General features: G+C 36.2%; 2 protein-coding genes across 3 annotated transcripts; both read left to right on the top strand.

Moving 5' to 3' along the window:
* The first annotated feature begins 1,252 nt into the window (after positions 1-1,252).
* On the top strand, positions 1,253-6,834 carry LOC116120930 (transcription factor bHLH157-like). Its single transcript, XM_031406915.1, has 10 exons — positions 1,253-1,588; positions 2,454-2,543; positions 2,733-2,841; positions 2,998-3,039; positions 3,169-3,228; positions 3,538-5,169; positions 5,452-5,553; positions 5,650-5,805; positions 5,892-6,017; positions 6,106-6,834. The coding sequence occupies exons 1-10, from the start codon at positions 1,473-1,475 to the stop codon at positions 6,286-6,288; spliced, it is 2,616 nt and encodes an 871-aa protein (XP_031262775.1). The 5' UTR covers positions 1,253-1,472; the 3' UTR covers positions 6,289-6,834.
* A 2,373-nt stretch (positions 6,835-9,207) lies between these two features.
* LOC116120917 (aluminum-activated malate transporter 10-like) lies at positions 9,208-12,307 on the top strand. 2 transcript variants are annotated; one of them, XM_031406904.1, is made up of 6 exons: positions 9,208-9,695; positions 9,929-10,069; positions 10,175-10,447; positions 10,539-10,639; positions 11,513-11,656; positions 11,752-12,307. In XM_031406904.1, exons 1-6 carry the CDS (start codon positions 9,353-9,355, stop codon positions 12,241-12,243), a joined length of 1,494 nt encoding a protein of 497 aa, XP_031262764.1. In that variant the 5' UTR covers positions 9,208-9,352; the 3' UTR covers positions 12,244-12,307. The 2 variants fall into 2 exon arrangements, with proteins under 2 accessions (XP_031262764.1, XP_031262763.1); XM_031406903.1 differs by lacking the exons at positions 11,513-11,656; positions 11,752-12,307 and adding exons at positions 10,737-10,880; positions 10,976-11,493.
* Positions 12,308-13,335: the final 1,028 nt, after the last annotated feature.

The raw sequence follows: 13,335 nt of genomic DNA, 5'->3' as shown, positions 1-13,335 counted from the left end.
TATTTTATAATTTTGTTTTGAGTTCAGATAGTAGCGTGATCTTTTGATGATATATTTCCTTCTCGCGATAAAATGCAAGAAGCATAATTTATTTTTTTTCTTTTTTTCTAATAGAGTGTTTGATCCGTTTAGGGTTCATTAAATATCTTATAAACTTAATGTTTTAAGTAGAATTTATTAAATATCTTATAAACCTAATGTTTTAAGTAAGTCATAAATATAGCATGTGATCTCAGGTCTGTTCTAACTCAAGAAGTCAATAAATGAGCAAATATTCTTAATCGTCAGACCAACCTTTTAGAGTTTGAAAAACATCTTCTTCATAAATATACATTTTTATATCAAGATTGTTGCTTGATAAATGGGTTTGGGACCTCTGGCTACTGAAATAATGATGTTAGATAAATAAAACTTATAACATCCTCCTTCAGGTTCGATGTGCATAAGTGAGGGTTCAAATTCATCATTGTCTTAAACAAACGTGATTCTAATATCATGATAAATGGTAGAAGAGATAACCTGTAGCCTACCAAATTTACGATGTGAGACAAATATAATTTCTAACCTTGCTAATAATTGGTGACCCTTTTGTTTTATTACATTAAAAAAAAAATTAAAATTTAGTTTCTAGATTTAATAAGAATGGTTTAATATATTAGGAAATAATATTATTTTAATTGTATTTTTCTAAGCAGTGTTGTACTATTGTATATAAATAAAACAGTGCTCCTAACTTTCCAAGACAATGATTAACCCCATAAGTAATACCAATAAAATGGCATCATGAAATCCAACATATAAGGTGTTTAATCAATACAAATTATATAATATAATTATGTTTACTACAAAATATAATTTCTTTTTCTTTTTCTTTTTTAATTTGAAAAATCAATCAAATCCTAATATATTTACTAATAAATAAGTAAATAATGGCATTTAAATAAAATAAAATCAAAAGCTTAAATTTACCATCATAATAGAGTCATGAGAATTTACAATAGCGTGAGATATTAAATTAAACTATAAAAAAAACGAGAAAACCAACTACCATGACCGGTTACAGCCGGTAAAAGATGAAAACAAAAATAAGACAACAGTGTCATGTGGAAAATTTCTGCGTCTCTTGAAGCTCCAAAAACCGTATCAGATTTTCATTTTTGCCCCTTTCATTATCATCATCTTCATATTCGTTCTTCACTCCACTTCTATATATAAAAGTTATAAACCACTTTCATTTTTCTTACAACAAAAATATATTACACAAAGACTCTTGAGTTTACACACACAGCCAGCTTTTTTGTGTCATCTACTGTTTCCAACCTTCTGTGTTCTGTCACACTTTTACTCCTTTGGTTTTATTTATCTTTTCAGTCTTAGGGAAAACGTTTCCTTTGTGGCCGCATGGCTACGTATTGCTTCATGGGGTTGTGAGTAGGCAGTTTTGGATTTTGAACTCGTTTTTGGGTCGTGAAATGGGTGATGTTGTAGAGATGGGTTGTTCGGTGCTCAAGAGAAAGCTCAAGAGTTTATGTTGCAGTAATGGGTGGTCTTTTGGTGTTTTTTGGAGTTTTGATGAAAGAAATCCCATGTACGTTTACAATATTTATTTCTTTTTGTCTCGTCTTTCTCTTTGATTGCTTCTTGTTTTTGGATTCAACTTTGTTACAAGATGTGATGTATTTTTTTTTTTTTTCGCATTTCATAGTTCCATTTTTATGTCTTCTATGTTTTATCTTCTTCTTTTTTTTATCGCTGTTTTTTCTGTGAACTCACACATGTTTTCTTATTTATATTTTCCTTCTACAGTATTTATGTTTTTATCCCGGTGGGGGTTTAAGTGCTGTGAGCAACTTTAGTTTTTCGCCTTCTTTTTATGTTTAGTTATTGTGTTGGAATATGAACGTGAAGAGAAAGGGAAAATGTGAACAAATTTTCTTCTTCTGTGGTGGTAACTTTTCTCTTGTTATAACTTCATTCTGGCGTTTCCCATTTCTTATTTCTTTCAAAAATTCTGCTGATTCAGATCTCTCAGCTTTGTTCTTGTTTTGGAGAAAATACAAGTATTTTGTTCTTTACATTTGTGAAAGGCTAGCGCAAGATGGTTTAGAGCTGTACTTTCTGTTAAACATTCCAAGCAATTCCTTCTACTTTAAAGAGATTTTTGATTTTTCAGGAACCAAATCTGGGTTTTGATTCTTGATGAAAACGTCTTTGTGAGCTTGTTTAGATTGTTTCTTTGCGCTCGAAAATTTTAAATCTTTATATAAATGCCCTTTCTGATTAGTAACTTGACTTAAAAGTTTCGATTATAAAAGAGTCAATTATAGCATTAATTGTCCCCTCTGGAATTCTGAGAAAGTAAGAGTAGTTGATGGTTTCAAAATCACCAGTTTGGTCATATTCAATTACAATGTATTTGCTAACTGTAAATTGTTCTCTTGAAATGTTATCAGGTTTTTGACTTTGCAAGATGCCTACTATGAAGAACAAATGGCCACAGTGGTTGATAAAATGCTCTTACAAGTCCACATGCTCGGTGAAGGGTAAGTTTAAAATAACAATCTGTTTCAGTTTTCAGTTTTTAGGTTATACTGATTATTCTATTGAATTCTTCTACTGTTAGTTCCCCAAAATTCATTTACAAGATCATCTGTTCTTAACAGTTTTCATAAGCTCATAAAATTAGAGAGAACTTTGGCAGGCCTGATCTTGATGTTGTTTTTTTAATGTAGAATAATTGGTGAAGTTGCTTTCACTGGGAAGCACAAATGGATGATCTCTGATGCTCTCGGTGGAGAACGAAACTCCACTGGTTCTATTGGGAGTCAGGGTGCATTTCAGGTATTTCATTAATTATTGCTGAGGAGATTGTTATTATATTTATTTCTGTCTAATTGTCAGTAGGGCAAAAGGCATCAGCTTTTGTTATATAGTTCAGTTTCTTCTCTTGAGAAATCAATTTTGTACTTATTTTAAAATTTTCATCTCATTGTACAGGACGATTCAGTCTTTCGTCACCTATTTTCATCTGGAATACAGGTATCTTTTGACTAGTGTGTTATATAGTTAACATAGTTCTGAATCTTCCCCTTATGTTAAAATTTTTGTGTGGTTATTTTCATCATCTAAATCATCACCATGTTTATTTGCATTTATGTTGGTTTGCAGACAATTGCAGTGATCTCTGTGGAATCAAGAGGAGTGGTGCAGTTTGGATCAACCCAAAAGGTAAATCCAATCAAAGAATTGAAATTATATTTATTCTCATCAAAATTTAAATTCCGCAAGTTCTTTTATTACTGGACCTTGTATCGGGGTTTGCTACTTATTGTTATTTATGCATAGTGATGAGCTGTGTTTGACATAAAAAGAGTTCACTTTTCAGAGACCTTATAATGGGCTATTCTTTTTTTCTTGCTGAATTTACATGTTTTCTCCAATTCCTATGTTGGTGTTTAAATTATCAATAATAAAGTCGAGATTAACTGTGGTATGGTTGAAAACATTTTAATGATTGTAAAGCTTTTGCTGTTGCAGATGTTGGAGAGTTTGGAATTTTTGGACCAGACGAGAAAACTGTTGCGGGAGGTGGAAAATTTTATCCAATTGGAAAATGCACCATTATCTTTGAACAGGGAAACAGATGATCTAAATGCAATCTTTGCTTCCCTAATATCATCCGGAAATTCCTTTAGTGACAATTTTGCTCCTTCACATGATGGCAGCTCTAGAGAGCTGAAGGGAAATCCTTGTTTGTTAGCAGATCTTACTCGGTCCTCCACTTTCACATCAGAGATTGACCACAGAAGTATAAACTCATCTCATCTTTGTAATCAATTGCAAATTCCTGGCAGAGAAGCTCAAGTCCTATCATCTGAGAAACCTAGTGCTCTGTACCAGCCAGAGTTCTTACCGTCTACTTCTGTTAAAAACTCAGTTGCCAGTACCCCCTGCATTAGTACATGGAGTAATGAAGATTCTATTTTGACTTCCTTTGAACAACTATTTCCTTCTGAAAGTGAAATTCAGGATTCTTCAAATGTATATTCTGCAAAAGCAAATGCTTTTCGCCATAATCCTCAGGTGGAGTCAAGATTCACTTCAACGTATAGCACAGAGGGATTGCTTGGTGTAGAAAAAACTATTCCAGCCAGTATAGGAAAGATAATGGACAACCAGCACTGTGCTCAATCATCCCTTAAAACTGAAGCTAAACTTCCAGAGATGGCTACTAATCTACCTAGATTGCCAGAGGAGTTTAAGCCAGTTGATTTCACAACAGATTTCTCAAACTCCTATAAAGTGGAAGATCTGTCTCAGTTTTTCAGTCTTTCACAAGACAATATCCTGAACAGAACAGGCACTGCAACAAATACTAATCTTTTAAAGTCAATAGGATCTACTTCAGTTTCATCCGGTATGGTAAATGCTGATGTTTTGGTTGACATTCCAACCAAACATCCATCTAATTCAGTGCAAAGTTCAATCAGCGATGCATTCATATCTGGTGGACAGCAGAAGTTTGCGATTGTTCACGATGTGGAAAATGATGTGTTTGAAGGTTTGGGACTGGATTTTGCATGTGAGCAAGCTGGGGAGCGCTGGGAAGATTATATAAAGCCTGTAGTTGGTGGTGATCATTCAGCTATTAGCACTGGTATGTCAAAGTGTGTAACTGACTTGGATGTTGGTTCCACAGGTGGCCCCCGGAAAGGACAATTCTCTCAGTTAGGGCTTGAAGAAATTTTAAATGGTGTTAGTAGTTCCAGTTCTGTGACTCGATGTAGTTTTGAGGATCAATTATCCCCGGCCAAAAGAAGGAAAATGGAAAGTTCTTCCTCTAATGGTAATCAAATTCCATTGACAAAACTTTCTTGCTCTGATGGAAGCGTGGGTTTAATGCACCCTTTCTATAACCAGGAGATGCACAAGCTTGTGAACAAGAAAGATTTTCTTCTAAAATCACAAGTAGGTTTATGGATTGATGATAGCTATAGCATCAATGCTGAACATTCTTCTGTAGCAACAGCTAAGAAGCCTGAAAAACCTTTGAAGGTCAACAGGAAAAGGGCTAGACCTGGGGAAAGTACCCGTCCCAGGCCCAAAGATCGACAGCAGATCCAAGACCGTCTCAAGGAGTTGAGAGGGATCATCCCTAATGGTGTAAAGGTAAATATTCTGGTTTAAAGTCTTCTATTTATTGGAAATACACAAGGCCTATCATTTTGATGAGAATTTTCCTCAAAGAATGGAGGAATTATTTTTCCAATCCTAAAACACAACTTGTTTTCTTAAAATTTTGTTAGTTTTGGGTTTTTCATATATGAAGGTTGGACATGGCACTTTCATGCCACACTGTAATATTAGGAGGAACATTTGATGCTGTTTAGTTGCTGGTTGACACTAGTATATATAAAATATTGATTTATGGTACTTTTGTTGATGTTACAGTGTAGCATTGATGCGTTGTTGGATCTCACTATCAAACATATGCTTTTCTTGCAAAGCATAACAAAATATGCAGACAAGCTGAAAGAAGCTGATGAGCCAAAGGTAATCAGTTGATTTGTTTGTTTCTGCTGTATATGATGAGCTTAGTTTTTGTTTGTCTCATTTACTGATTGAAAAATAATTTGCCTGTTGTTATAGTTGATTGGCAAGGAGAAGGGAGTGGTTCTTAAAGACAACATGCCCAGTCATAATGGCGGTGGCGGTGCTACATGGGCATTCGAAGTTGGGGGTCAGACAATGGTTTGCCCGATAATAGTTGAGGACTTGAGTCCACCAGGTCAAATGCTCATAGAGGTACAAAAAGGGATGAGAAAAGCTAAATTCCTGATATATGCTATGAATCTTGCTTACCAAATGTGTTTCCCCATTCATTGTTGCAGATGCTTTGTGAGGACAGAGGATTCTTTCTTGAAATAGCAGACATAATTAGGGGTTTTGGTTTGAACATCTGGAAGGGAGTAATGGAGATTAGAGAGGATAAAATATGGGCACGATTCGTAGTTGAGGTAAATATTATCATTAGTAGTTAGAAGTAATAAATTTTAGATGACTCAAATATGCTCATTGGAAAACTGACTGTGAAATGTGTTACAGGCAAACAGGCAGGTAACAAGGATGGATATATTTTGGTCGCTTGTTCAACTTCTACAACAATCATCCACTTTTGGAACTGATTCAGCCAATCAGCCAAGTAATGCCATGGATGCTGGTATTCCTCTGTTAGATAGTTATCAGCAACCTCTTATGCCTGTAGCCGCTTCCAATCAGCTTGGTTGAGACACTTCAATGATTGAGCGCAATGGAAAACGGTTTCAGAGATACCTTGAGCATTCACTTATTGAGGGCCTGCCGTGATTGGTGTTCTGAAAATTGAAGAGCTAGCCACAGCTGAATAGCCTGAACCTGAAGGTGGTTCTTCATTCCACATCAGCCATCTTGGAAATGAAGATGGAATGTGCATAAGGTTGATAGGTTCTAGGAAAATACATTTGAAGAAAAGGCGAGAGATCTCTTTCCGCCTTAATCAAATCCTGATTAGAGAAGGGATTTTTATACGGAGCATGCCTTAGCCTTACACAGGAAGCAAAACCCACAGTAGAAACTTGTCTTGCATGCAATAGGCGCTAGTTTTATGTCAGGTTACATATGACAGAGACAAACATGAAACATGACATGAGTGGTGCTAAGTATGTTGTTTCCTGTTTCTTTCTGATCGGTCTTGCCATAACTTATTAATTGTTTATAATCTGTAGCTGATGTTTGAGTTAGTCGTAGTCTAACCGTTGAATTGTATCTTGGCCTTCTTGTTTGATAAGTAAAATTGCAGAGATTTACTCTTATCCCAATTCCCATATCTGAATGTTGTGCAATCATAGAATTGATTGATCCATGGAGTTTATAGTAATCTACAAATGCGGCACGTATCGACCATTAAAAGGAAAACTAGAAGTCAATATTAAGCAAAAACTTGAATCTATGCAAAGATTTGATTATCAAAATGGGGTCCTCATTTCGCTTTCTGAACTTCATGTTTTGCCTCCTTTGAGTATAAAGTTGTCAAATCATGATACGTTTTTGGAGATTTGATCATTTTCCTAAGAATTCAAACAGAAACTAGTTGCCAAAACCAGTGGTGTAGTTTCTTCAGATGCAATTTGTGTTTGACTTTCTCTTCTTTAACAGAGAACTGTTACTAATAATGACATGTTTTAATATGAGACAAGTGGTAACTAAGTTTAGTATCAGTACTCACTTTTCTCACCATGAAAACTAAAGAAAAGAAGTCGGTTAAATAATGGTGGTCGGTTAGGTCTGTTGGATTTGACCAAATTATGGCTCGTGCTTGCTCCACCATTTTAGCTCAGCTGTATCGCCTGTTGTTGTTATTAGACCAATTAATAAACTCTACTGGAAGTTTCAAGAATTAGGAAAACGATTACGAAGCAGTGGAAGATAATGCTTTAGACATTAAAAATTAATTTGTAGCAAAAGCTAGGAAACACTGAAACCAAATTTCATGCTTGAATCATACACAAAACTCAACTTGATTAACCTTTGATAAAGACACAAGTACGGGGAGTTGAAAGGGTCAATATCAGCTTTTTGCGAAGTAAATAGATTTCATCAGAAGGGGAACTTTTGATAGTTCAGTTTGCCTTTCAAATCAGTGCATGCAGTTGTGTAAAGGTTCCAACTTAGGAAGATAAGTGCTTTTTCTCTTCGAGCTGTGAAATCAGCATACAGACCTATTGAAAGTGTCATTTAAACTTAAGTGCCCCCATTATGAAAAGATTAGGGTAGCTGGATGGTCCTATTCATGACCTAATTCGCCATCTTTTTAAGAGGAATAAACATATACCCAGGTGCAGAATGAGCATTATAAGAATGTTATCAGCTGCATGGTAATTGGCAAGACCACTGGTCCACTACTGGGTTTTTCTTATCTCTTATTAAGAAATGAAGCATTAAAAATCTAACCCTCATATTGGGTTCCCCACTTTACTTGCAGCTGACTCGAGGAAATGATCATGAGAGGTATTAAAAGTTATAGCACTGAGGAAAAGAAAATTTAAAGGATTAAATTTCCTGTAACGTACGTGTGCATTTTATATTACAGTGCTGATGCAAAGACGAATAGTTTCTCAGAATTTGGTTTTGTTGACATCGCATTTGATACATCAACATTAAGAATAATATCATGGATCAACACGGGATTAAAAGTTAAAAAGAACAAACTTGCTACCTGGCCTGACCATAGAATTGTCTCTCTCAGTACACAGTAATTCTAATTTCTACACCGCATGTGCAATCATTATCAGCTTGAAAAAAAGTTATGACATGTTTGAGATAAAGATCATCATCATGTGCACACGCCTGGGAAAATGAACAAATGGTGATGGTGCTTCTTCCTAATTTTCTTATCTGTGAAGAGACAGATTAGAGAGGATTCCTACCAAAGACCACTCAGAAAGAAATCAAGTATGAGCGCAAGCTTTAACATATTCACTGTGTTTGGGACCCAATTAGTGATCACATAAAGCGATGACGTCTGGCGTTAAATCCTGGAAGTTGGAATACATACGTGCTTTTTCCAAAGTTCGGTTTTAGGTCATCGAAGTGATTAAATATTCTCCCTCTGGAAGTTGGAAAACTGCTCTAAAAGAACCAATTTCAGCAGCATTTCGATTAAATGAAATGGCAATTCAGAAAAATTAAGGTTAAGAAGAGTGGTTAAGTCTGTCAAGGTGGTACACCATGAACACAATTTGATGTGTTATTTGACTTAATTTCTTGCATTCCCAGGATAACATTTTGCATGGTTGCACTTCCATTTATGTAACCAAGATCGATTGACAGGTCAAAGCAAAGACACTGCAAGCTTTTTTCTCTACTCATTACAAATTTAACTAAAATTTAATCTTTTAATATTAACGGACGATAATAAATGAATACATCGACACTTGAAAACTTTATTAATATAGATAAAAATAAGAATGATCATGGCCACCTAGATCATACAATGCCAACCTTTACCTAACAAAATCAATAAGAAATGTTTCTCCATCCATTTTAATATTTTTTATTCTCATTTTTGTTTTGAAACAAATAGTGCTTGATACCATATACTTCCATCCTTTATATATAAATATACTTCAGTATTTCTCAGTATTGGCATTCATCATCCAAGCACCACTTTGACATTGCATGGCATCAGGGTCTTGGGAAAATAGCTTTTTTCATAGTCCTGGTCATAGCATAACCAACACAAATAACCAAACTTCTGTTTATCATTTCAACTATCTCAGAAATTTCATATTAATTTGTGTGACCAAGGTACATAATGGCTGGACAGAAGGAAATGGGCAGTGGGGTGGAGTGGAAAATAAGGGTGGCAGACGGGTCATCAGAAACTTTAGCTCCGCAGGCTGCAGGGCTAGCAGGTAGAGTATGGCTAGGCCTGAAGAATATGATTGCAGGTTTTGTTTTGAAAGTGTGGAGATTTCTGGAGAAAGCATGGGATTTGGGCGCAGATGACCCCAGAAAAGTAATCCATTGCCTTAAAGTGGGAATAGCACTCACTGTGGTCTCACTATTTTACTATATGAGACCTCTGTATGATGGTGTTGGAGGGAATGCCATGTGGGCTGTTATGACAGTAGTTGTTGTGTTTGAAAACACTGTTGGTAAGTCTTCTTCTAAGCATAAAGCTCAAAGCCTGAAACTTATCATCATGAATGTCCAAACCTCCGCAACTTATCATCAATCAATTCCCTTTTGATAAATGAGCCTAAAATTTGCATTCTTGGGTCAACCAAACTGTTTGATAGTCAAATTTTAAAAGGGACTATAGTTAGTATGAAACATGATTATTTATTAACTGGCCTAAAATTGAAGGTTTGTAATTGTCAAATTGCAGGAGCAACATTATATAAATGTTTAAACAGAGTTTTTGGAACTATTCTTGCTGGCCTTCTTGCTGTTGGAGTCCACTGGGTTGCTGTTCATTCAGGAGAGAAGTTTGAGCCTCTTATTATTGGAGTCTCCGTTTTCATATTAGGTCTGTATATATATATATATATATATTTAATCCCAAATTAATGGTAATATTTTTGTTGCATCTAGACAAGCAAACTGACCAAATGTTACGTATAAATTTCTTCAGCTTCTGCAGCCACGTTCTCTAGATTTATTCCATCAGTGAAAGCCCGGTTTGATTATGGTACTATGATCTTCATTCTCACCTTCAGCTTGGTCGCAGTATCAGGTTATCGTGTGGATAAATTATTTGACTTGGCCCATCAAAGATTATCTACCATTATCATTGGGACTTCCCTGTGCATTATTGTGGGCATGGTCGTTTGCCCCATTTGGGCTGGCAGGGAGCTCTATAGTCTAATCAATCGAAACATGGACAAACTTGCGAATTCCTTAGAAGGTAAGAGCTTCATTCGATTATTAAACCACATCAGTTAATCTTAACAGTTTTACTAAAATATATGTAGCTCAATTTCCCACAATCATTTCAGGTTATGCAGCCGAGTATTTTAATCAGAGTGAGGAAGAAGCTCATAAAAAATTGCTAGACTACAAATGTATATTAAACTCTAAGGCAACAGAAGAGTCTATGGTATTCACAGAACTAATCAAATCTATTCCATTCATGGCTTAATATAATCTCTCATTGAAGTTAATTGAGTTAACTTATTCATTATTACTTTATATAGGCCAATTTTGCAAGATGGGAACCAGCCCATGGTCGCTTCAACTTCAGACATCCATGGAAGCAGTACCTCAAAATTGGCGCAGCAATGCGCAGTTGTGCTTATTGCATAGAGGCTCTCAATGGCTGTATAAATTCAGCCAATCAGGTAAATTACCCAATTTTCTTTTCTCTTAGAACATTCCATTTATTATATTTCTACATAAACATCATATAAACTTACCATTGTTATATAAATTACAGGGTCCGGAGTTTATAAAGAAGCATCTTAGCAGTAGTTGCTTGAAAGTGAGTTCCGATTCTTCAAGTGTCATAAAAGAACTAGCAAAGATTATCAAGACCATGACAAAATCCTCCACTATAGACTTGTTGGTTGGAGAAATGAATAATGCAGTAGAAGACCTCCAAAATGACTTGAAAACTCTATCTGGTTTATTCAATCCAGAAGATGAAACTCCTGAAAATAATAATGAAACACAGAAAACGTCCCTCAAAACCACTACTGAAATCCCTCTGTTGGGAGTCATTTCAGTGGTAACATTTGCTTCTTTACTGATAGAAATAGCTTCTAGGATTGAAGCTGTTGTTGAAGAAGTCGAAAAGCTTGCAAATTTAGCAGAATTCCAAGTGATGGACCAATGTAAATCCAAACAAAATCAGGCAAGCACTGAAATTGTACCAGCTGACGATCAGAATGATGAGGATAATACCATCAAGACTTTGGAAAAGGTCTGAAGATGTCCAAATGTAAACACTATTATATTGACTTGACCGANATAGGCCAATTTTGCAAGATGGGAACCAGCCCATGGTCGCTTCAACTTCAGACATCCATGGAAGCAGTACCTCAAAATTGGCGCAGCAATGCGCAGTTGTGCTTATTGCATAGAGGCTCTCAATGGCTGTATAAATTCAGCCAATCAGGTAAATTACCCAATTTTCTTTTCTCTTAGAACATTCCATTTATTATATTTCTACATAAACATCATATAAACTTACCATTGTTATATAAATTACAGGGTCCGGAGTTTATAAAGAAGCATCTTAGCAGTAGTTGCTTGAAAGTGAGTTCCGATTCTTCAAGTGTCATAAAAGAACTAGCAAAGATTATCAAGACCATGACAAAATCCTCCACTATAGACTTGTTGGTTGGAGAAATGAATAATGCAGTAGAAGACCTCCAAAATGACTTGAAAACTCTATCTGGTTTATTCAATCCAGAAGATGAAACTCCTGAAAATAATAATGAAACACAGAAAACGTCCCTCAAAACCACTACTGAAATCCCTCTGTTGGGAGTCATTTCAGTGGTAACATTTGCTTCTTTACTGATAGAAATAGCTTCTAGGATTGAAGCTGTTGTTGAAGAAGTCGAAAAGCTTGCAAATTTAGCAGAATTCCAAGTGATGGACCAATGTAAATCCAAACAAAATCAGGCAAGCACTGAAATTATACCAGCTGACGATCAGAATGATAAGGATAATACCATCAAGACTTTGGAAAAGGTCTGAAGATGTCCAAATGTAAACACTATTATATTGACTTGACAGACAGTACTAAAACGAAATATATGCAGTAGATGCTTCTTATTACTTTACATTGTTGTGAATGAATGGTACATTTGCTATATATATCTGTCCATAATCATATGCCCATGATCATCACTTGAATAATACATTCTTTTCATAACTCTACCATCTATAATACTCTCCCCAAGGTCTTAAAGTTAAGGATCGGGTAAACCCTCTAGTGACCACTCTTATTAGCAACCGAGAGAATCAAACTCAAAATCTTTTGAGTAATGTAGATGCAAAAAATCTACCGTTACGGAAAAAGGGACTGATCCCGTGAGGTTGAGGCCACTAGCGATCTGCTGTACCTGCACATGTAAGAAAACAAGCATGAAGCAAACAGAAAACACCGGTGTGGTGTTTGTCGTAGGCACTCCGACGCTCAAGTTAGCAAGGCTGAGTGAGGCTAGTTTAAGGAGGGTTAGGGAGAGGAAAGGTTACCGGAAGTCTAGTCGGGGACTGTGACTACGGCTGTAAAACGAAGTTCTCAAGTGGGAACTCCAGGGTCTGAAGGTGTAATGTCTCTGTGCCTTGTGAGAGGACTGACCTCTGTTTAAATAGTGAATGTATGGTCTTCGAATCCTACTGGGACTGGGAGTCCTTGTAGCGATGGTCCTCCCAAAGGGTGGAGCCTTTGGCTTTCTTATCTCAGTAGGAAAGGGAGGTCGAGCGTGTCTAGGATACGTACCTTAGAGGAATTGGGATAATAATTAACTTCCTTAGTAGAGTTCAAGTAGTACTGTAGTTCGTAGGCAACTGTGGACTCCGAGTTGATCGTAAGACCAGAAGGCATTCTAGGATCAGGAGACTTGGGTCTAGATGGTGAGGAGTTGGGAAAGCATATCGAACGGGCCTCAACTACGGAACTCTGATTTGGGCCCCATCGAAATTGGGCCTGAGCTTTACCCTTTGTTGGAGGTGTTTCCTTGTTTGGGCCAATCTAGGCCCCGGACATTTTTTTACCCTAACAGTTTGCCTCCCACTCTCTGAGTTAAGGTGTGCTTAGCTTAGAGAGTAGACTGCTTAGAGATG

The sequence above is a fragment of the Pistacia vera genome, unplaced genomic scaffold, assembly GCF_008641045.1.
Source record: "Pistacia vera cultivar Batoury unplaced genomic scaffold, PisVer_v2 Contig95, whole genome shotgun sequence".
NCBI classification, from domain to species: Eukaryota; Viridiplantae; Streptophyta; class Magnoliopsida; order Sapindales; family Anacardiaceae; genus Pistacia; species Pistacia vera.
This window is presented reverse-complemented; position numbering and strand designations above follow the sequence as displayed.